This window comes from Urocampus carinirostris, chromosome 14, assembly GCF_059441175.1.
Source record: "Urocampus carinirostris isolate Australia breed hairy pipefish chromosome 14, RoL_Ucar_1.0, whole genome shotgun sequence".
Lineage (NCBI taxonomy): Eukaryota > Metazoa > Chordata > Actinopteri > Syngnathiformes > Syngnathidae > Urocampus > Urocampus carinirostris.
Genome location: NC_142362.1, coordinates 38,264,696 through 38,289,709, shown reverse-complemented (window position 1 = coordinate 38,289,709; position 25,014 = coordinate 38,264,696). Strand labels below are relative to the sequence as shown.

General features: G+C 36.4%; 1 protein-coding gene across 1 annotated transcript in view; it reads left to right on the top strand.

Annotated features, from left to right (window-relative positions):
- Nucleotides 1-25,014, top strand: part of dpp10 (dipeptidyl-peptidase 10 (non-functional)) — a 149,008-nt gene that overhangs the window by 26,547 nt on the left and 97,447 nt on the right. Inside the window, exons 2-3 of the mRNA XM_088353056.1 lie at nucleotides 6,953-7,067; nucleotides 8,872-8,967. Coding sequence (XP_088209182.1) covers nucleotides 6,953-7,067; nucleotides 8,872-8,967 — 211 coding nt within the window. The remainder of the gene's footprint in view (nucleotides 1-6,952; nucleotides 7,068-8,871; nucleotides 8,968-25,014) is intronic.

The window sequence follows — 25,014 nt, the reverse complement described above, 5'->3', positions numbered from 1 at the left end:
TCAGGCGGGTGCTTGACATGCTTAAAAATGCTTAAATTTTAATGTTGCGTTTTCAAAGTTTAAAAAAAATCAATATTGGTTAAAGTGCTTGTAAATGCTTGAACATGTTTCCATTTTTTCCCGGCAGGCTGCTTAAAAATGGGATACACCTGCTCTGGTGGCTTGGCTTTGCCATTGCATTTCTTCTTTCCTTGTGACTAACTGCAGCTGGCATTAGGTTGTATGCTGTTGTCATGTGATGCGTCATATTTTCCTGGACGCGTCACGCACAGGAAAACAGGTGAAGGGATCGAGATGCTGGTTCCTGGAGGAATTGGAAAATTGGCCTTGAAATTGCTTAAGTAGTGCTTGAATTTGGACATGATAAAGGCGTACGAACGCTGCAAATAACATGATAAATATATTTTTTTTGCAGTTTTGTGTGCTTGTTTAGGGTGAAATGAAAATGTTGACAAAGAAAAAAATATATATCTTTTTTTCAATACATTAACATTCATTGCTACAAAAATATTACAAAAGAATGGTACAGTATCAATTCACAGGTAGTGAGAATTAGAAGTATTTAGTACTAGTTCTCATGCGAAAGGTACCTGTTTCTATAGCCCAGCTACAATATACTGTATTTTTATAACAACATAACACACCGCCAGGTGACAACAGCTTTGTCCACATAAAGTAAAATAATAACACTGATATTTAAGTCATAAATTGAAGCGAGGAAAAAAAATGATACAAAATCAAAGTATTCTAGCTTCACCCAGACACTTTTATATGATTATATCATTATCAACTCTGTTGTCTACGTTGCCAATTCTAACATGACATTTTTATTCATGAAAATCCCCAATTTATGACTGATCTCATGGACTGGGATTTTATGTCCCTTTTATTTCACCTCTAAAGATTTAGAAGTCAGCCTTTTCCCTAGTGAAAATGCTGTTTCAGCAAGACATAAGATTATTGAAACTGTGCTATGAGCAACCACTCTCGGAACTTTACTTTCCCTCCTGATTTCATTGAATACAAGTTATGAAAAGAAGGTAAAGGGTAATACGATATACAGCAATGTATTTCGTATAGAGGGACCATGCAGTTATGAAAAGTACCATAAGTCGTATTTCCTATGAAACAAAGCGTATTTAATGTATGGGTCATTCCTGTTATTCTGTGCCATTTGAGTCCCAGTGACATAAAATTGTTTTTTTTTATTCTTAAAATATTTTCTTGTATGCTTAACTGCCCTCTACCATAGGACACACTAATGTGTATGCTGGGTAAATAAATTTTGAATAAATTGCACTGATTGTAATACAAGTACACTAAAATGCTATGTCTCCATTCATGTTTGACTGACTTTTGTAACAGATATACAGTAAGTAAAAAAAAAAACATTAAATTCATAATTTTTCAATAATTCCTGCATTGCCTTAATGATAATATTACTCACATAATGTCAATTTCAGTTATTAGTGCATTTTTCATGTATAAAATATCCAAAACCTGTACCTGTGTGAACTATCCCCCTTGTTACTATGTCCGGCCTCACTACGGCTATGCTAAGTAACAACTCTTACAAACTACCACTGCCAAGCTGGTATCTCACCAAAGCCAGATCCATTACCCATGAAACACATTACCTGGAGCTATTACTCGTTGGAAATCGTTACATTTGTAAATCTTGTATTTGAAACATAACAAAGACCTGGCTCGAGGGTGCGAGAGTGCAGCTAGCCGGCCGCTCTCTACATTGCTTTGTTACACTGAAAGGAGAAGCCCTCCGATTTTGTTGTACAATTTATAATGACAATAAAGATAATTCACTTTAATGAAATTCTGTGTTCTGTAGATCCATAGTTGTTATTTTGTTACAATCATGTACGTTATTTGTTACTCATATTTTATAAATAAATAGATATTTCTACTTTTTTTTGCCTCGCAGGACTTTTGGGGAACACGACCCCTGCAAAAATCCAGGGATTACTTTACTCAAAAAACATTTTTTTCCTAGCCACTTAACAAACAATTTGCTTGGATAAACAAGATAAATAAAAGTAACAGTCATCAAAGTACTCTTAAATCAGGGGTCCCCAACCTTTTTCAAGCTGAGAGCTACTTTTTGTTACTAATTAGCAGAAAGGACACTCAAACGGTAGCTTGATGGTTAGCTAAAAATGTAATAATAAGTAAAAAACTAAAAGGGAGTTGATAGTTAGCTTTAAAAGTAAAAAGCCTCTAACTAGACAAATGGAAATCTAATCATAAAGCTAGATAGCTAGCAAAAAAGAGACCAAAATTTAGTTTCATTACGAGCAAAAAGGGTAAAATGTTAACTAGATAGCATTGCTAAAATTTTTAAAAGCTACCTTGATAGCTTGCTAAGTAGCTAAAAAGGTAGGAAGATAGCTAGCTAAAAGGAACTGCACATTTATTGCTTATTTGTATCATAAAAACCATACATTTAGTTTTTTCCTATTTCCTGTAAAAATGAATCAATAAAAAGTTAACTAAATTAGTTTTGTTTATTACACCAAAAATATTCTCATTGGACTTAATTAATTGTTTAAAATATTTACTCTAAAACATTCGTAAAATGATTCCGAAATATGTTAGTTACCCCTCCCCATTCTATTGACACTTTTTCTATGATGAGTGTTCTATGTTTTTTTGTGAAGTCTTTTTCTTTTTTGGGGAGCTCAGTGTATCTTATCTGAAATCATACATTAGAGCATCATTGCTCAACAATTTTATGTGTTTGTGCGTGCGTGCGTGCATGCGTGCGCACGTTTAATTTGTTTTTTCAGAAGAAAACTAAAGAAGGAATGAGAATTGGATTACCATAGGCATATTGTAAACCACAAACACCAGCATCTATCATCTGAACAATTTTAAGAGGGATAATTCTCCTGAATCATGGTAGATGATCTGAACATGCAAAAAACCCAGCTCATAGTCAAAAAGGGTGTAGGGCCCAACAGGGCAGCATCCCCTTCCATCCTCGTACCCAACCAACTACAAGAGGCCCTCGTAGCAATCGGGCACGCCTATACCATCCCCTACAGCAGCATCTGCTGGAAATCCGGCCTTGGGGCCCGGAGCAGTTCCACCAGGACCACAAGCCACCCCCAGCCCAGGGACAGGCCACGACCCAGCAGACCCCCCAGCTGCCCTCCGGCCCCAGCCAAATCTCAACCGCCCCATCCACTCTCCACTTACAAATCTGCTCGGATCAGGCTCTTAACTTTAAATTCTCAAACCTCAAACAAAATTTTCCCATAAGAAATAACTGGGAAAAAAAATATTTTTTATCTATCCATCTGTCCGTCCATCTATCTATCTATCTATCTATCTATCTATCTATCTATCTATCTATCTATCTATCTATCTATCTATCTATCTATCTATCTATCTATCTATCTATCTATCTATCTATCTATCTATCTATCTATCTATCTATCTATCTATCTATCTATCTATATATCTATGTATCTATCTATCTATCTATCTATCTACCCATGTCATATCCCTCGAGAGGTGTGACCGACAGCAAGACAAACACATACAACAACAAAGAAAAATAAAAAAAGGGAAAAAGTAGCAAAAACACACAAAAAATGTTTTAGACCATGGCCAACCCAAATGCCCAACACCCAAACAAGTTAAGCACCTCGGCACCCAAGTTGGTCATGCTTTCGTCTCTCCAGATGAAACGGGACACAAGAAAGCGGCCATGTCACTCGGGTCAGGGTGACACAACACACTCTTCTGTTCAACAGCAGGGCCAGACAGTTTCCACTGGTTTACCCCTGCCGCATCATACGGGTGCCTTGCCCATCGCTTAGAACACGTTTAAACATCACACTATCCTTTTACAACACCTCAAACAAATTTTTCCCATAAGAAATAACTAGGAAAAAAAAAAAAATTTCTAGTCTTCCCAAAATCTTCAGGGTTGACCCTTTATAGCTATTTAACACATGCTGATCATTAAAAGCACATTCAAATAGTTTGAAGTTTAATTTAATTGAACACTATAATACAGTAATCTGATAAATATAATAAAATTAACGAAATTATTCATTATGAGCACTACTATGGAGGAGGTCGGTGTTTGCTAAGAGTCGTTTAAAACTAAAATGAATAATCTGTGAAATAATTTTTTTTAAGAGAAACAAGAGGTCACTTTATTCAGCACAATATTAGGTTAACAATTCGCTTTTGGACATGTATGAATTGTAGGTAACTGCAACACTCCACTAGAAACACATGTGTTTTTCATTTGAAAAACTACACTCTTTTGTGTAGTGATTATTGAAATTGGAAAAAACAATAAAATTAGGGGAAAATATCCTATGAAGTCAAGCTTTTCATTCCAAAGATTAGATTCTAATTGGATCGTGTTTTCTCCTCCTTTCTGTCCAATCGACTTATAAGTGGATACTGTTGCACATGCATAACTTTATGGCTAATTGAGGTCAGAAAGCCTGCAGAGATAAGATATTTGTACGCCAGAGGTTCAATTTATCTTGTCTTTGACAGTATATAGGGTGGAAAATGTCATTTGAGAGCCACTAACTAAAAGGTTCTGGCATGAAGTTGGGGGACCACATTATGTCGCTGGTCTCTCACCAAATAATACCATACACGTATATTCTCCATGGTCAGATAGTACAAACTAGCTTTCCTCATTCAATTTAATAAATTGGGTCCTTGAATGCCAATGCGAGCAACATCTATTTGATTGCATGGACTTAGATTTGAGGACTTGAGCTTCCTCGCATGACATGTAGACTCTCCTGTATTTTTCCTGTATTTTTTTCTTACATAGCTGTCTCTCTCTTCCCATAGTTTACGGATCATAGAGCGCACTTAAACATTTTTGAAAGTGCCCCTTATGACCCTATGCGCCTCATATACTGCAGAATACAGTAGATCCATAGTTTTTATAAGTGCGTTACTCCATGATATTTTACGATGTACTTAATGTTTTGATAAATAATAAAACTAATAGAGCTGCAAAATGGCAGTGACAACATACTAAGTGACATATTTTAACAATCTAATATCATACAGATGGGGTTAGAAGGGCCATTAAAAATTATTTTATTTAAACACTATTTTTGCTCTCGGTGCCCAAAACATTGATTTGCCTTTGTAAATTCTGATAGATTAAACTAGTGTCCAAAGTCCGGCCAGTGGGCCACTTACGGCCCGTGGTCAAGTTTTTATTGGCCCACCGTCTCTGTCATAAGATTTGTACTATGTGGCCCGCCAATAATTTTAAAAGCACTATAAAATCATCTGGCCACCTTGCCTTTGGCTTTCTGTGAGAGTTTAAGCGCACCCTATTTAAGGCATGTGGAAATAAAAAAAGAAAACTGACTGAGAGGGCTGACGCTTCCAGGACATGTGGAAAATGGACAATTTTTTTAACCCAAATCCGAAACAATTGTGTCTGCCTAATTTGTCAAGAGACTGTGACTGTTTTCAAGAAACCCTGCGAGTCAAATGAAAATGGTATGAAGGAGATGTCAAGAACAGCAAATTATTCACTGAGGATGAATTTATTAAAAAACTGTTAAAAAGAATGCAAGGCTGAATAGTCGGCCATCATACATTTTCACTTTACCAAATCTGGCTGCTTTCTGAAAAGTTTGGACAACCTTGGGTTAAACAGTCTCTCCACTTTTTCACCGATACGTCAGAAACGTTGCAAAAAATAGAAACACAAAACAGTTTGTGTACGTATCCATATCAATCCGAGAGGTTGTCAATGCACAGGTGAAGAAGTGGAAAGACCTGTCACCATGCACTATGTCATTTAATGTTTCTGGAACCGTGAGTAAAAATAATGCGAGAATGAGAAGTTCTATTTCAATGTCATCTGTAGCACTGGGGGGTCTATTGTAGTAGTGTCGGCATCTTCACTGCTGCATTCTGGGTTCAATTCAATGTTTCCTGAGCTGAGTCAGCAATACTTATCAGCTGAATAATTATTGTGCCTAATAGTTATACAAGAATAAACATGATTGCTCTTAGTGTAATAGGGCTGATACCAATTTTTAGTATTAAGAGGAGGCTGATACTTGGAAGATATATTTTTTTGCTCTACAGGCCTAAAAATTGGCATTGGAAAATTTAAAACAACAAACAAAGAACATTTTTCATAAATGTAAACTTGTATTAGCTCTCTAAAACATTTTAGAGGAAATACATTTGAATTTCGACACAACTAACATAATTATGTTTTTGCTTAAACCCAAAACTAACAATGCAGGAAATAAAATCAGGCTTAGCAGCAACATGTGTAAGGGTACATGAGCCTCAAAAAGTAGCTCCCTGTTTTGTTGTTTTTTGCAATAAATAGACAAAACATATTGTCAATAAAATCAGCATAACTTAGATTGACCTTAAACAAAAAGTACATGGAAATATCAACGGAGCTGTGAGTGTGGGCACTCCTATTGTAGAGCCAGATTGTTGAACGAAGGTTAACAGCTAATCACTCAGCCATCCCCTTAAGCGTGCTTTTTATGCTCTCTCTCAATCACAAACACGCACACTTCATTGACAAAGTAATGTTATGATGAGAGCTAATATATGAGTCTCCACCTTAACCTGCGTCCCTAAAACAAGTAAACTAAACTCTTAATCACACACAACTTTTCTACCAAGGCATAGACTTTTGAAATCTCAATATTATCAGCGGCTTGACGATTATCGAGTCTGGAATTTGTATTTTGTTAGTGGTTTAGCACCCGGTCGCTACTCCTTTTAATAGGCGCGGGAAGAGGAGCCAGTGAGACAATAACTCTGCTTCAAAGCAAAGCTTTGCCTGCTTCTTTAACCCAGTTTTAAATATAATTAATTATCCAGTCGAAATTAAGAAAAAAGTGTGCCCAATAATAGGTTGAACTCTACTTCTGACCTTAATGACCTTCATTCCTCTCATTAGGACCTCGGTGGGGTGAGTCAACCTCAAAGAAACTGGAAGGGAATCGCCATTGCTTTGCTGGTCATCCTGGTGGTTTGTTCCCTCATCACCATGTCAGTCATCGTCCTCACACCAGGTAAGAAGCCGGAGCCCAAATGGGAAGTATGGTTCTGCAAAATTACGCATATGTAACCACAATTGAATATTTCAAATTTTAATACACTATTCACTCGCTAATGAACAGTTAGGTTTTTACTGATTTCATCTGCCATCAATTTGTTTGTTTTCCCTGAACATTTTTTTTTCTTTTTTGACCCTATTCTTATCAGGGTTCATACGGGTGCTTTAAATGCTTTAAAATGCTTGAATTTAAATTTTTGTTTTCAGAGATTAAATAGCGTTTGAATTTTGGGTGAAGTGCTTGTAAATACTTAAAATTGTTGCCATGTCTCTCAATGAGTCTGCTTAAGAATGACACTGACACTGCTCTCTGGTGGCTTCGCCTTGCCATTGCAATTTTTCTTGTTTTGTAAAGAATGGTCAAAAATACCTTCAACCAGAATCCAGACCCTCATTGGAAGCTATAGGAAGCGTTTGGAGGCTGTTATTTCTGCAAAAGGAGGATCTACTAAATATTGACCTACCCGAAAAGCTACTTTTTTATGGAACGAGTAAGATGATGACCTTAAAAATGTACCATATTTACGATATGAATTTTAGATAAATAAAATTAAGTTTAATATCTTAGAACCTTGCCGCACCCGCGCTAACCACTGCACCGCTGTGCTGCCCTAAATGATATATTATCAATAATAAAACAACTTTATGCACCAAATTATTTAGCTATTAGTGAATTAAATTATCCACAGATCTACAAAATAAATTGTAAAACACAAGACTAATTTAGCTTGTTACACTCGAAACTGATTTAAAGCTGAACAACAACACAAAATTCCTAAATATGCAGAAGAAAAAAATATAAATTCATAAAATTAACTCCAGTGCTATCAAAACATGATAGAATGCAAAAAAAACCTACATTTCTATTTAAACCCACTTTTCCTCTGAAAACACAAAAAACATATGAACTAAAAAGGGTAAAACAAAAAGCAAAAGATCAGCAGTCCTTAAGATTGAAAGATTGATTGCATTATGCCCTTTTTTAATAATTCTGTATTGCCAAATTTTATATAGGTCCAAAATATGTCTCTTGCGTAATTTTTCATTGATGTATGTCATTTAATCAATGTCTTTCATATGAGAGAAAAAAATAACACACACATTTTAGTAAACCATTTTTGCGGAAGGAGCCCATTGAGTTAGCCATACTTTGATTACCTTTCAACTGTTTCGAATTAGATTTTTTTTTTTTTTTAAATGTTTCAGTTATCATACATTTCAAGCTTTTAAATTATACATGAGTTGTAAAACAAATGCATTAAGTAAATAATTTTGCACAACCTTAAAGCCTCAAGTGATCGAGCTCATCCCCTTGCCCTTTCTGTTGCTGCCTTATTCCATGGTTGGTTACCCCGAAGGCATACAAGTACAAATATACTGTGTGAGTTTTGCAAGAAAAGCCAATATGGCTGACATTCAAAATCATTTAGCCTTTCTCTTCCTCTGCTCACAGCCGTCCTCTTTGAAAAAGGTGCAATCCTTGCCCGTTAAGTACTTAAAATTCAAATGGAAAACATTTTCTGGGGCATGTTGGAAACTGTTTAAAAAACCTTATACCTATGTAACTAAAGAGGATTATTTTGTTGCCTAAATTTCCAGTCTTCCTTTGAATATTTTAAATTATATATCAAATAGCTCATGTATATAAAATGTGTCCACGTGCATAGGGATTTTCTATATCTACCAATAACATTAAATTGTTCCTATTAGCATGGTGTATCTTGGAGCATAAATCTCAATGCATGGTTTTTTATTTCCAGCTGATACCCAAGCTGGAAGTGACACCAAACTGACTGTAGAAGATCTCTTTAAACCAGAGTTCAAAGTTCGTGACCCAAAGGCTACTTGGATCAACGGTGAGTCATTCAATTAGCAAACGTTACTTTATAGTCTTTCATATCTCATTAACTACCCAAAATGTTTGGTGATTAAAATGTAGCTACCGAAGGCTTCCAGATTTCCTTGGTTAAGGTTTGTGCCATTAGCAGTCGGCTAACTGTCTAGCCTTCCGTTCCTATTATTTTCTCGACTACTTTTGGGTTATATGGCATTGCTGTTTTTCTTTGTTGGTTCCTGTGAAGACTGGCTGCTTACTGCATGCGTTTGGTCGGCCGGCCTCCCATTTTCCCGCCAATTGGTCCCGGTTAGCCCTATTTTGCTGCCACGAGGCACAGTGTATGGCAGGGGTCGGGAAGGGAGTGCTTCCACTTTTTGCATAGCTCCACCCATCCATCCCTCCCACTCACCCAATCAAATAACTTTAAGTTATCTTCCGGTGTTTTGGCGTCTTTACAGTAGTTCTGTAGATTCATCATAAGGTATCCGAACACAGATTATATAGTGAGCTTTTATATTATATATATATATTATTGTATAGCCAAAACAATTTTTTTTAAATTTTTTTTATGTGACACCTTGACTGTAAATTGTAGTGAAAAACGTGCCCTATATATTCTGCGAAGTACTGCTTTGCAATTTAGCTTTGGTTTGGCTTTGCGTGTATCCGAACAGGATTAATGGCTCGAGTTTTGAACAAGATGGCGAAAACTTGCATGCAATCCAATTCGTCTCTGATCCACAGGTACTCATAGAAAGAGCCATAGGTTCCCGACCCCTGGTGTATGGTGTGCAAGAATTATTTTTCGGGTTTTGTTTGTTTCAATTTTATTGACTTAAATTAGGTTTCAAAAGGCACGAAAAAAACTTTTACAATTTTGAATTTAACTTCCGTTAAGCTTTAGCAACCCTGTGCATCTTTTTATGCACCTCTGCATCTAAAATATACAGGCTCTCCGGGAATGGGTTACCCATAATGTCATCTAACAACACAGGCACATTAATTCAGCATACTTGTAAATCAAAGGATAACATGCTGAACGATTAACTTTTTACAATTCTATTTTCACCAATTTAGAAACAGATCTTCCTAAAAAAAACACACAAAAAATATAAATTGAAATAAGTAAAACACAAAGCAAAAGATCAGCAGTCGATTGACTGCACTCTGCTTGGGAGCAATCAATTCAAATTAAATTAGTCCAAATCTGGTTCATTTTTCTGTTTTTATACATACAGCATCTTCTATCTTTGTTGTCTTCCGTATTGAACTCATTTATTACCCAACACCTATAAAGCCCTTTTCATGCATTATTTAGGTAAAATGGCAGAATTTATGTCACTTTATAGCTGCCCATTGACACAAAAATATCGTAGATAGGAACAGGTCAAAATAGCACAAAGTATATGTTAAAAGCAAGATAGTGACTTTATTTTAGACATCAAAGTCAACAAAAAAGAAAAATGTATTTTTGATTGGCCCTGGATTTCTTCCTTTGAAGGTACTACAAAATTTGAATAAATGGCTATCAAAGTGCTTAGAAAATGCTTGAATTTGGCCATGAAAAAGGAGTATGAACCCTGAACTATTCTCTACAATGAACAAAGGCCTATTATTCTGAGCATAATAATTCTTTGTAATCAAATAAACCATTTAATTTTTCTTAACATTAAACGGGGGCAAAGGAGCCAGGGCAGGGTGTAGGTTCTCCATATCAAAATTTCGGGCAGATGCCTGCTAAAGTTTGGACAGCAGTCTGAAAAGTTCAGAAATACGTATAACAGCAATATCCTTAAACAGTACTTTTCCTTATCAGCCCCATGTTGATCAAAATGGTACATAGAATGATATCACTTTCTCCATGGATGGAAGATCTAAAGTACTTGCCTTGTCTATTCCTATATGTCTTCACCCTTTGCACACATGTGACCTATCCACGTGACGACACCTTGACGGACGGTAGTAAACCGTTGGTATTGCCAGTTAGCAGTAGCCAACAACAACAACAAAAACCGTTCCATTCAACACCATTGGCAATGACGAGTCAAACAAATATAGTGAATCCGTCAGATGAGGCGGCTCACCTTGTTGGAAAGCACAAAGAGTGCTATTAAGTGAAACTTGGGATAGCATTAGCGGGGCTAGCTAAAAACCTATACCTTCTTCCTCTTGAGATATTCACAAATCTAACCAAATAATCCAGTCTGCCTGATTCCAGTCCACACTATCTATGTTCTCTTTCAGTTAAAGCAGGTGGTTAAATTTTGTCTGTTTCGAAACCCCTTATTTTACCTATGTCTTCGTTCGGTGCGATTTTTGTGTCAGTGTATGTTGTGGTTCGATAAGGTGATGACATCTTCTTTTTTTGTCTATGCAAAGTATAATTTCAAGATGTTGTTTATGGGATTTATGTCATCAATTCAGTGCTGTCAAGTCATTTTCTCACGTTTTGTTGTGAAAGTCAAGTTTAGAATGTTTGTATTCTTATTTTTTGATGATTATTATTTGTCAAAAATGTAAGTAGTGTTTCTTTTAGTTTCAAAAGGGAAGTAAAGGGGAACATCTGAGCCACATTTCAACCTCCGTGCCTGTTTTCTCCAAACTACCAACATCAATCCAGAACACAACACAGATATGCCTTTAAGCTGTGCAGGCACCCAATGCAGCGAAAAAGGGTTACACTTACATTTAATAGACATGAAAGTGGTCTATTTTTATATGATTAATTTATACAATTGACATATTTTGCCGTCATTAGGGGTGAATGGAAAATAAAGGGTATGTTTATGCTTCATGTAGATCGAAAAAAAAGATAAAAATGCCTCAAAGTATAAAAAAATATGGTGGAGGTTGTGGCATTCTTGTGTTGCTCTCTGTCTTTTCCAATGCAGGTCTTACTTTTCACCCATTCCCCGTGAACTGTATAAGTGTAACTCGATGCCACAGGGCAGGAGAAAGAAACAAGGCCTTCTATCAATATTTCATTCCCCAGTGACATTTTTCCCACTATCTTCAAAAAAACATCTCTTTCTCTGCGTTGACCTTAAGCTTAGAAGGGGAAAACTGATGCTGTGAGATTCGGTAATCAGTAACAACAGCTTTGCAGGGTTGGTTCGTGGATGATGGGACCACCTCAACTCTTGGCCAATGAGGAACGATAACAGATGGATGAACAAAAGGTTTGATCACTAGGATTTGGAGCAACAGTAAGACTTTTTGGAGGATTCACAGGATTTCGCGTAATTATCTGCGTCCTCTGTTGTATGACACATGAATTATTCAATTAGGAGAAGCAATCTGCAGAAAGTGCCCCATTTTGGTATCCAGGGTTCCCGCTGGGTCTTAAAAACTTGAAAACATCTTGAATTTGATAACTGCAATTAAGGCCTTGCAATAGAGCTGATAATTATAATACGTATACTTATGATTATGGAACTTGTGTCAAAAAATCCAGAGTTCGACATTTTCAAAAATGCAGCATTACGTTTGAGCTTTACGTACATTCTATAACCCGCTGTCGTCGGAGTAACTTCGGGATGTCTTATACGGTTACTCTTAGTTGTTTTGACTGATTATTTTGCATTATTTCCTAAATTATTATTTATTGCATTGCATTATTTCATAAATATATATATATATATATATATATATATATATATATATATATATATATATATATATATATATATATATATATATATATATATTTATACCTCATCTCATCTCATCTCATTAGCTGCACCGCATATCCTCAGTAGGGTCGCGGGGGTGCTGGAGCCCATCCCAGCAATCATCGGGCAGTGGGCAGGGGACACCCTGAACTGGTTGCCAGCCAATCGCAGTGCACACAGGGACAGACAACACACTCGCTCATTCACACCTAGGGACAATTTGGACCGGCCAATGCATACAAATTCCGCACAGGAAGTCTGGTAGGTGGATTTGAACCCACACACATACATATATATATATATATATATATATATATATATATATATATATATATATATATATATATATCCATTATCCATACATTATCTATACATTATCTGCACCAGGGTGAGAGGAGTATGTTAAAATGTTGTTTGCTCTGTTGCGGACCTATCCTTCGGACTGGGCAGTGAACAACCAATGATTTTTCTGCGCTGTGTTTTTTTTTTTTAACTTTTTATTTCTCACACCAATTTTGACAGAGGTTTGATTCCTCCATCATACATCAACACAAAATATATACACTTGACACACTCATAAATAACAGAAGAAACAACAAAGAAGAAAAAAATACTATTAATAGAAAGGAAGAATAAATGTTCATACAATACATCCATACAAAAAGAAATATATATATATATATATATATATATATATATATACACACATATATATACATATATATATATATATATATATATATATAAAATAATAAATCAAAATATACACCCAAAAAAAAAAAAAAAAAAAAAAAAAAAAAACAACGCACATAATAAATAGGGGGAGGTGTTTAGACATCAAGTAAAATTTGTGTGATAGGCTTCCATCTTTTCTCAAATTGGTCAAGTTTCAGTTGAAGTTTTGCAGTGATTTTTTCCATAATGTACATTTGCTTTAATTTGTCTCTCCATTGTTTTATGTCAGGAGGTTGTGGTTTCAGCCAGGACACTGTGATCATTTTCTTTGCTACCAGAAGCATTACCCTTAGTATATATTTCTGTTGACCAGATAGTAATTCTTCTGGCAAAATTCCTATTACGTAAGCCTTTGGGTCCAACCGCAACTCCCAGCCCGTGATTAATTTTATTTCTCTCTGGATACTTCTCCAAAAATTTAATATTACAGGGCAATTCCAGAAAATGCGTAAAGTCACCGACCCCCCCACAGTTACGCCAGCATAGATTTGAGGTATTTTTATATTTTGAAGTGATAGAGGGTGTATAGAAGAATCGCATTTTTACTTTCCATTCAAACTCCCTCCATGTCGGGCTGTTGGTTATTTTGTGTCCCTCTTTCAATGTTTTTTCCCATTCGTTGTCTTTTATCGCTACATTAGTTTCTTGTTCCCATTTTTCCTTAACTGCCATGTCCTCATTACTGAGATCCATTCTCAGGGCTTTATATAGTTTTGATATAACCCCCTTTATTGATTGTCCTTTTGTATACGATATTAATAATTCCTCTACCTTAGTTGGCTCCTTACATATTTTCCCCCATTCCTCGTGTTTCTGGAGGTAATGCCTTAGTTGCAAATATTTGTAAAAATCATTTCTGGGTAGGTCACACTCTTGTTGGAGTTGTTCGAATGATTTCATTGCCTGTGCTTCCAATACTTGGGTAATCAACATCAGTCCTTTTTGGGCCCATTTTTGAAACCCTACCTCCATACCCCCAGGTTTAAAGTCTGGATTTTTCGCTATTTTGGTAGCCCTATTCACAGATCTTGATATTTTTAATTTTTTTTGTATTGTTGACCAAGTTTTAATAGTTCCCTTAATCCATTCATTCTGGATTTTTAATTTCTTCCACCTCGTGACTGATATGTATGGTAACGATTCCACCAGCATATTTGGACAAGATCGTTGCTCCATGTCCACCCATATCGCATCTTTGTCTGTAGTAATCCACAAGATGAGTGCTTTAATTTGAGCTGCCCAATAGTAATATTTAATATTGGGTAGGTCTAGGCCCCCCTTTTCTTTAGGAGCTAACAGGGTTTTGTATTTTATTCTAGGTTTCTTGTTTTGCCAAAGGAATTTTGCTATTAACTTATTTAACATTTTAAATGTGGATGCCGGGATCAGAATTGGAAGGGATTGAAACAGAAATAATAGTCTTGGTAATATGTTCATTCTGATTGTTTCTATCCTGCCGATAAGACTTAAGGGCAAAATTTCCCATTTTTCCAAATCTTTCCTTATTTCTTTTATCAACATTCCATAATTTGCATCAAACAGCTGTGTGGAATGTGGTGTAATGGTCACCCCCAAATATTTAAACCCTTTATTTGTCCCTTTAAAATCAAACCTTTCAATCACATCTGTTGGACATTTTCCCGATATCATCATTGCTATTGATTTGCTCTCATTATTTGAATACCCAGCTACTTCTCCATATATTTTAAGGCTCTCCAACAGTGGTGGTATTGATAACGAAGGTTCCTTCAGCATTACCAACAGGTCGTCTGCAAACAATGATATTTTATGTTCTGTTCCTCCTTCATCCAATATCCCCCTTATTTGCTCATTTTGTCTAATTGATTCTGCGAGTGGTTCTATGCTTATTGCAAACAAGAGTGGGCTTAAGCAATCCCCTTGCCGGACTCCTCTTTTGATTTCAAAGAAATCTGAACAGTGACCATTTACTCGAAGACGAGATTTCGGATTTTTATAGATAATTTTCACCCATTCAACAAATATTGGAGGGAAGCCAAAAGCTATAAGTGATTGATGTAAGAAGCTCCATTTCACCCTATCGAAAGCTTTTTGTGCATCCAAGCTCAGTAACATCGAGGGTTGGGTCTTAGATTTTGTGCTCGTAATTATGTTTAGTATCCTCCTAATATTGTTTGCACCCTGCCTTCCCGGAATAAACCCTGTTTGATCATTTCTAATTAATTTTGCTATAAATTTCTGCATTCTTTTTGCTAGTATGCTTGTAAGAATTTTTAGATCATTACAAAGTAAACTAACTGGTCTATAGCTTTCACACAATATTGGGTCTTTTCCTTCTTTGTGCAGGACTGTTATGATGGCTTCCGACCATGATTTGGGGGGATCTCCTTTTGTTAGAGCATAGTTAAATACTTTCTGCAGTACTGGTGTTAATTCTTCCTTAAAGCTTTTGTAGAACACCCCCGGGAATCCATCCGTTCCTGGTGATTTATTTATTTTTAAGTTATTTATTGTATCTTGTATTTCCTGTTTTGTAATGGGGCGAATAATTTCTAATGTATCCCCCCCTGTTAGTGTTGGTAAATGTAGTTTTCCTAAAAAGTTTTGTGCCGTGTAGTTATCTAAGTCATTTTCTGAGTCCTTGTATAATTCTTTATAATAATCTGCAAATGCTTCTGCTATACCTTTGGGTTTTACTAAACATTGTTTAGAGATAGGATGTTTTATTTGTGATATAATTCTATCTGTTTGGGCCTTTTTAAGTTGGAAGGCTAGCAGTCGACTGGCTCTATTGCCCATTTCATAGTATCTCTGGTTCACAAAGCGCAGAGCCCCTTCTGCTTTATTTGTCAAAAGTTCATCTAATTTGCTTCTGGTTGTTTTTAATACCTGTAATCTGGATTCATTTGGTGTTTTTTTATGTTCTTCTTCTAGTTCCTTAATCTTATCCTCCAATTCCTTCTGATTCTTTAAGCGTATTCGTTTCAGCCGGGACGATATTTCTATTAATTTCCCCCTTATTACAGCTTTCCCTCCTTCCCATAATATTGTTGGAGAAACCTCATTGTTGTCATTGATTTGGAAATATTCTTTTATACACCGTTTTATTTCCTGTACTACGTTTTTATCTGAGAGGAGAGATACATTCATCCTCCAATACCTAAAATGGGGTTCATTGTCTAAACTTAATTTCAAAGTAATTGGAGAATGGTCACTTATAGTAATATTCTCTATACCACACTCTACTACTGTATGCATATGTTGTCTTGAAATGTAAAAGTAATCAATTCTCGAGTAGCTGCCATGCGGGTTTGAATAGAAAGTATAGTCTTTAGTTTGGGGATTCTTCTCTCTCCATGGATCTATCAATCCCAATTCTTTAGTTATGTTACTTAACATCCTCGACGTCTTTGTATTTGTTCCGTGTACTGAAGGATACTTGTCCACTTTGCAATTCTGTACAGTGTTAAAGTCACCTCCTATAAGTAACATTCCCTTCGCACAGTTGGTTATTACTTTAGCTAATACTTGAAAAAAAGTCCCCTTTTCCTCAACAGGTGCATAAACATTCATTATTGATATTTCCCAACCGGCCATTGACCCTATAATCATTATATATCGCCCCAGATTGTCCTTCACTTCTTTTTCGACTTTAAACGCCACCTCTTTTCCAAGTAAAATTGCTACTCCCCTCCTTTTACCATAGGATGCGTAGAACACCTGGTTCACCCATTCTCTTTTTAGCTTCTTATGTTCAATTTCGGTCAAATGTGTCTCTTGTAATAAGGCTATTGAGCTCTGCAATGTCTTGAGTTGATTCAATATCTTTTTTCTCTTGATGGGGTGGTTTAGCCCATGTACATTATATGAAACAATATTTAGATTGCTCATGCTTTGTATTGAGTCTCACTGATTTTTGAAGCATACAGAAACACTACATTAATTACTAACACCTCCATTGACAAAACAAACCAAATTACTAACAAACATATTGACAAGCACACATAATTTCCCACCAAAAAGAAAAAAAACACACCCAAAAAACAAAAACCCATGTCTTCCAAGAGTCCAATTGGAGAGTTGTGGCTACCCTCCTGGAAATATGCACTCAGTGCGTGAACAACTTTTGTACCGTCGTCCATAGTTATAACTAACTAAATATTTTAAAGTAGCTCTATGCCAATATATATACATACATTGTTTTAATTCAAAGATAACAATTTTACTTGGTATTTAACTTACTTCTAACTTATTGAATTTATAATAGAAAGGGCATATATGGTCCTTACTCTTTCTCCCCAAATCCGAATATGGCTTCGTTTTGCTCCATAGGAGCTTGTAAGTCACCTTCTATGATGGGGGTGTTCCCTTGTCTTCCTCTCGATTCCGGTCACTGTGGTCCAAATGTTCTTTGACAACATCTTTTGCAGTGTCTCCGTGTTGTCCTCTTCCACTTCGATCCCCATTTCTTTTAGCAATGTTGCTGCCTCCATCAGTGTAGAGAATGTTCTTATTCCTGAGTCCAAAAACATCTTCAGCTGGGCGGGATATGGTGATTGTGCCTTTACGTTCTTTTCCTTTAACTTTTTGATAACGTCCCTTACTTGTTTCCTCTTTTTTTGGATTTCTGTGGTGTAATCTTGGTTGAAGTAAACGGTCTTGCCTTCGTACGTTGTCTTCTGCTTCCATGCTTCTTTCATGACGGATTCTTTCACTACGTAGTCGGTGAAACGTACGATAATTGCCCGTGGCAGTGCTTTACCTTGAAACGTGTTCCCCAGTGAGCGGTGTGCCCTCTCAATGCGCACATCCATATGCTCGGTTGTCGGAATGTTCGATTTAATAAAGTTTGTTATGAAGCCGATTGTGTCTTTTCTCTCGGCACCCTCGGGAATCCCATGTATCCTAATGTTGTTCCGTCGTGATCTCGACTCCAAGTCCTCACACTTTGTTGCTAGTTTGGTGGTTTGTTGGAGCAAGGAGACTGTTAATTGCTCTAGTTTTGACGTTCGCTCTTCCGTGTTAGCATGTAGCTCCTCCATGCTTTCCACCCTCCGCTCCAGCAACACAGTGCGCTCCAGAAGTTCTTCGATGCTCTTTTCCAGTCTTGTCATCGCAATCTTGCTATCCCTTGCTGCTTCAGTGTGTTCTTGCCGTAATTTACGGATTTCGTGGAGGATGGCCGAGTCACGTCCCTCGTCGACCGATGCCATTCCTTCTGCTCCCTCGATCTTTTTCTCCTTAGCGCCCTTTTCCTCGACAAGTTTCCCCTTCTTGACCATGTTTTGTTGAATAATTTGTCTTTAATATGAGTCACAATTTATACCTTTTCTGTCTTTCTCCAAGTATTACATTACTCTTTAGTGATTTTTGTCAGAGCTACTTTCCTTGCTGCCGTCTACCTCATTGCGCCACCGGAAGTCCTCTCTGTCCAGTGCTCTGACTCTGCGCTGTGTTTATTCCTCTATGTACGTTTTTTTTCTGTCTGGAGCCAATTATTTTCTGGGCTGTGTTGATTACTCTCTGTATGTTTTTTCTGTCTGCTGCCATGCTCCAATTATATCACAACATTTATTATTTTACATGACTTTTGGCCACTCCTTGGCTGAATTGGCTTTATTGTACACTTGTAAACTTGATGGATTGGAGAAAGACATGATGACATGATTTTAAGTGGTAAAAGAATTATGAGCTGAATGTCTCTTTTTCTGTTTGTCCATTAAACTATCATCCTCACCACTTATCTTTGACAGGTCCTTGCTGGTGTTTGTTAAGTAGTGAGTTTTTGTATTTTATGTAGTGCCAGTCAATCACACGAATCCCATAAAGAATGCATGAATCATTCACATTGACTCTTCAAGGGAAATACAGTGGATCCTCTTTATACAAGTGCCTCTAATTCGAATTTTGATATACGAGTTTTATATGGCAATATAATCTTGCTTGGTCAGAGCAATCCCAAAGGCTACCACTAGGGACAGTTCACCGGTTAGGACTGCTCAATGCCAACATAAGCTTGTCTGTTTGCGCATGCAAACAACAACAAAAAAATATGCTGTAAAAATGTTTGTGTGCAAGTTCATCTAAAGTTAGAGAAACCCTAATTTCAACTGTAAAGTTAGTGCTTACATTTCATCAACAGTCTCTTGATCTCATACCAGTCAACCTCAGCCAATTGCTCCCTGTATTAATGGTGTCAAATTCCCTTTTCAAGCATTTATATACCTTAAAAACACAAAACAGCATCTATTTACTCACAGTAAGACAAACTAGGTACAATACAGGGACTATATTAGTCATCTACGATGACGTTGTCACAGGGGCGTAACCGGGGTGGGGTGGGAGGAGGGACACAATCTAAGAAGTGGATGTGGTGCTGACGGCCGTCTCATTTATATTGTTTATATAAAAGAGGTGTTAACCCTCGGCTTCAAGTTTTCAAATGAATCACGCATGTGCCAAAAGGCTAGTAAAACAAAAAAGTGTCTGCACGTAGGGTCATGCGCGTGAATGTGCACTAGTGTGTACGCGTGTATGTGTGTGCGTGCATGCGTATGTGTGCGCGCATCCCTCCCTCGTAGTGAAGAGAAATCTGTTTCTTTTCAAGAGGCAACTCTTTCGGCTCCCGATATTGTTTTTGTTGCTTAATCCATTTATTAACAATTATTATGTAACATTATGCACAGGATGATTTGGAAAAAGGGAAACTGAAGCAAAACCAAGAAAAAAAATATTCAAAGAAACAAAAGAAGAAAAGAAAAAACACAAAAGAGAAAAAAGGGAAGAAAAAAGCAAAAAGAAAGAAAGAGAAAGAAACTAAGAAAAAAAGAAAAAGGGTAGGGGTGAGAAAACAAAAAAAGCAACAAAAAGACAGAAAAATCTAGGAAAATTTACTCAAAGGAAAAAGAAAAAGAAATGGGCAAAATAAAGAACAAATGAAGAGAAAAGGTGGGAAAAAAGGAGTGGAGGCTAGGAAAACATGAACAGAAGAAAAACAGATAAAGGAAAAAAGAAGAGAAAAGCAGGAAGGAGAAAGACAAAGAAAAGATTATTGGCGGTACCTTTTATCAGTATATTACTATTAATAATGTGATATAATGCATAAAAAGAATACAATTTTTAATATATTGTTCTAATAATTGATAATAGCATTTATTCTTTCATTGTCGAGTAAACTAAAGGAACTGGAATCTAAGATGTCAATTTAAAATATTGAATTTTCAGTGCAATTAATAATAATAATAATAATAATAATTTCCTTTGTATTGTCATTCTTTGTAACAATGTACACAGAACGAAATGTCGATACACCTGACCCGTTGTAGCGAGCCGATGCAGCCGCAGCCAACAGAGGGCGCCGCCATTTTACCAATGTTATAAGTCTTAGGTATGACTCGGCCGAGGTGCGAACCAGCGACCTCCCAGTCTCAAAGCGGGCGCCCTACCATCTAGGCTACTGAGCTGGTATATACAAACAAACTACAAAATACAAGAGTAAACTAAACTGATTTTTTTAAAGCCAATTGTTAAATACTTTTCTGAAAAACACTGGAAACATAAATTAAAATATTTATGAATCTAAACAAAAGATAACATAATGAACAATTTTAATGTTTTATTTACTCAACATATTTAAAGTCAACAATACAGAATCAGTGGAAAACATTCTTTTTGGGGGTACGGCGCCCGCCCCAAGACTGGAAGTTTTCTGGGTCGAGCCTTGGCCAAGTCGTACCTAAGACCTACAACATTGTCATTGTTGCCTCCCTGCTGGGTGCTCGCCATTAAGGGTTGGGGGAATTGGGGGCTTTGGTCAACTAATGACTACCAACGACGTGGTGTTGCGACACATTGGTTGGGTCGAGTAAGGAGGCTGGCAATCCCCTCCTTTGTATCAATCTCCCAGAAAGGGTCAAGAATGCAATAATGTGAGTGTGTTCTTGCCATCTCCCACGAGGTTATATAAATAAACTGGTTCAAGAGTCTGTTCTAAATAATGAAGTCGGATGTAAGCTGTTGCTAGATGTGCTGTTGGTTAGGTGTAACGTGCACTAACTAGTGCTGTGCAAACGAAATTTGGGGTTCATGATAGTGATGTCTGGTGACGCCAGTGCATTGAGGTCTGCTATGCTTTTGGGAGGATGGGAGCAGATCAATTAGTTTTAAGTTACATGTAGGGGAAATGTGTATGTTACACAAGGAATTCGAGCTGTAAGTATGATACTGGAGCAAATGAAGCTTGTATGAAGAGGTACCACTGTATTAGATCTTGCGGTTTAGTTCGAGATGGTAAAACAAACAAAACATGCATTTGACTGTTTTAACATTAAATCAAATTTCCTCTTTGGGGTCACTTTAAGGTTTTGACAATTAACTTCATCTTGTCCTTTCTACTCAGATAGGGAGCTGACTTTAGAAGATGGAAGCAAATGATGAATTAAACATGGCAGTTTTATATATAGACTTAGAGGGAAAAGGCAGATGTGCAATCTTGCATACTAGTTCCTTTTCATATCCTGTGATGTAATCTGACTAATTACTGTATGCATTAGGCTGACTGGGTGATCTTGGTAATTAAAGCTTGTCAGATTGTCACTTATGACTTATGAACCTGCATCAATAGACCACTGCCTCGTTTTCTTGCAAAGATGAAAAGGAGATGTTTTGTTTTATTTGTATTTTTTCAATAAACACATGTGTCAAAATATTATAAACACAATATTTCTTACGCACAAGGGAATAGTAATTGGGAGTATATTTGTGATATATGCTCCTCATTTCTTTACCTTTTTCCAAATATAACTTATATACACTGTACTGTACCACATTTCACATTTTAAAGAAACAGTATGTATAATTTAGCCCCTCCTAGTGGTAAAAAAAACTTTTTGTAATGAAAGTAGTCATTACAAAAACAATATTGATTTGAAGAATAAGCACAATACATTAATAAGTTTAAAGTTTAGCAGACACTTTAAATAAATAGAGAAGACATCAATGAATGTTGCACAGGGAGAGAAGCCAACTTTCAGATAAGACATTTCAGGCTGTTCTAAAATGGGGTTCATATGGGTGCTTGAAATCCTTGAAAAGGCTTGAATTTTAGTAGTTTGTTTTCAAGGTCAGGAAAATGCTTGAATTGTGGGTACGAGCTTGAAAATGCTTGAACTTGTTGTAATTGCTATGTTTCCTAGCAGTCTTAGGCTAAAAAATAAAAGTGTGTTAAAATGTAGCAGACTGCTCTCAGTTGGAGATTGTGGCATTATGGCATTGTCATGTGAAGCGTCATCGCCCCCTACTGGTTTACCAAAGAGCACAGCTACATTTAGAAAACCGTCTCTTTTAAATCGGTTCACTGAAATACTCTTTTGGCTCTTTCTTTTTTGTTTTTAATGATATATTATAAAAACATTCCGCTCCAAATTATTTACTAATTTGTGATTTGATATGTTTTATGAGGATCCCTGCAAAACATATGTATATGAAAAAAATGTTCACAGATTTAAAAAAGAAATTGTAAAATACCAATTTAGACACAGATCCTCTAAAAACACGCACAAAAATCTAAAGGAAAAAAGTCAAACAAAAAAGCCAAAAAGCAGCAGTCTCTGAGATTTAATACACTCTACTTTAGAGCAATCAGTATAGTTAAAATGAGTTTACATTTTTCAGCCTTTTCCAAATACAGTACTTTCTTTCCATTTTTGTTTTTCGTGTTCAATTCAATTAACCGTAACTGTATTCAATGGTATTTTGTAGGAAGATATAAACATCCCAGCCTTGCATATTACCGGTAGTTGCATTCAGTTTTGTGTTGCTGGCAGAAAAATAGGTTTTTCATTCTGTTACTTCATGATCGTAGTAGAACTTGTTAGTTTGCAGTGTACTTTGTAATTCACTGTCTGCTTTTAATAAGTAGCGGAAAAAGACAACATGTTGAAGAACATGTGTGTTACAGCATTTTATCAATAAGGCGTTACAGTACTCGTTACCACGTTCCAATTGCGTTTCAGCAATGCATTCTTTAGTAACGTGTTACTCCCAACACTGTTCATGCCTTTCATATTCAATATTGGGAACAGTTTTATTTTTCCAGTAAAGGGTAATCTAACTCATTATTTTCTCAGCTGTTACCGTTACTGATTGTCAACAGCGGCGCATTACTTAGAATACATTGAGACCAAACGAGTTTAAGTTGACAGGGGATTACTTTTGTCTCAATCGCAAGTAAACAATAACATACAACTGTAAACCAGCTCAAATGGAACCATGGGTAATGTAGTTTGTTCTGTTATTAAGCCAATAACATCAAAAAGAGAGAGGGATTGAATAGTCACAAACAAATAGGTCTAAGGGAAAACAGAGAGGGGGAAAGAGAGAAAGAGAGAGACAGACAAATAAATAAAGAGGGATAGAAAATGAGAAAGAGAAAGAGTAAGATCAAAATAATGAGAGAAAAGAGAGAAAAAGAGTTAGCATGAGAAAGACAGAGAGAAAGAAAAGGGTGAGAAAGAGAGAGGGTGAGAAAGAAAGAGAAAAAGGGGAAGAAACTAAGAAAGAGAGAGCGAGAGAGTTAGAGAAAGAATTAAAGCATGAAAGAGAGATGGAGATAGAGAGTAAAAAGAGCAAGAAAGAGATAAAAATTGATAGAAAGTGCAAGGTAAAAGGAGTGAGAAAAAGAAAGACAAAGAGAGAGGGAGAGAAAAACTAGGAGAACAGAAAAGAGAGAGTGAGTAATACAGGTTCAATTGATTTGTGAGTAACACCAAGTGGACATATTTAAAACTGCAGGTCATTTTACTCTTGTGCTTCTCTCTGTGTTGTCTTGCGGACCTAAAAAAAACTCCTTTCCGGGCTTGACTCGGTCCGCGGGCCGCCTGTTTGACAATTATGATGTAGAAGGATGTGCTTAGCTCCAAGAGAAGTGAGCTCTTGAACTCAGCTATCCACTTTATTGCCCCCATAAACGAAGAGTCATTCTGATGAAATTGAAGCATATCCTCATTAGTGTGATGCGTAGGTGGAGACCAGATGAATCAGGCCCATTAACCGCAAGGCCCTTGAGTCACGTATTTCCAAATGTAAGTTTTAAGCCCTCAGGATGGTAGTGTGAGACCCCCTGCCTTAGTATGAAAGTTAAAGTGACAATGTGTATTATTTTCCCAAGAGATGGCACTTTATTCTGTCGTGCCACCAAAAATGAGTGCTAAAAGCACAACTGAAGTACACAAAATTCGGAGACTCAAAGAGACCAAAAAGCACCTTATTACTTTTGAAAAAAGAGAAATAAGACAATTTTAAAAGAAAAGAACAACGGACAAAAAAAAAAAAAAAATGAAAAAAAAAAGTAAGACAAAAAGTAAAATGATTTTACTTTTTTTTTAATCGTTTTTGCTTTGTTTTCTCTATATTAACAAAAATTAAGATAGCCTTTACTTCCATTTTTAATTTAAAACATTTTAGATTGGATGGTTTAGTAGACACTCAAAATAAAGAGAGATTACATCAATTATTTTTGAACATGCAATGAGAACAAGAGAGGACTGTACAAATTTTATTTTTGTTTAAATCTTCTAGGTTACAAAAGCAGATCTGCCCTAAAGGGTGTGGTTATCAAAGAACAGCAACATTTGGCCGGTAAAGACATCCATCCATCCAGTATCTGCACTGCTTTTATCCTC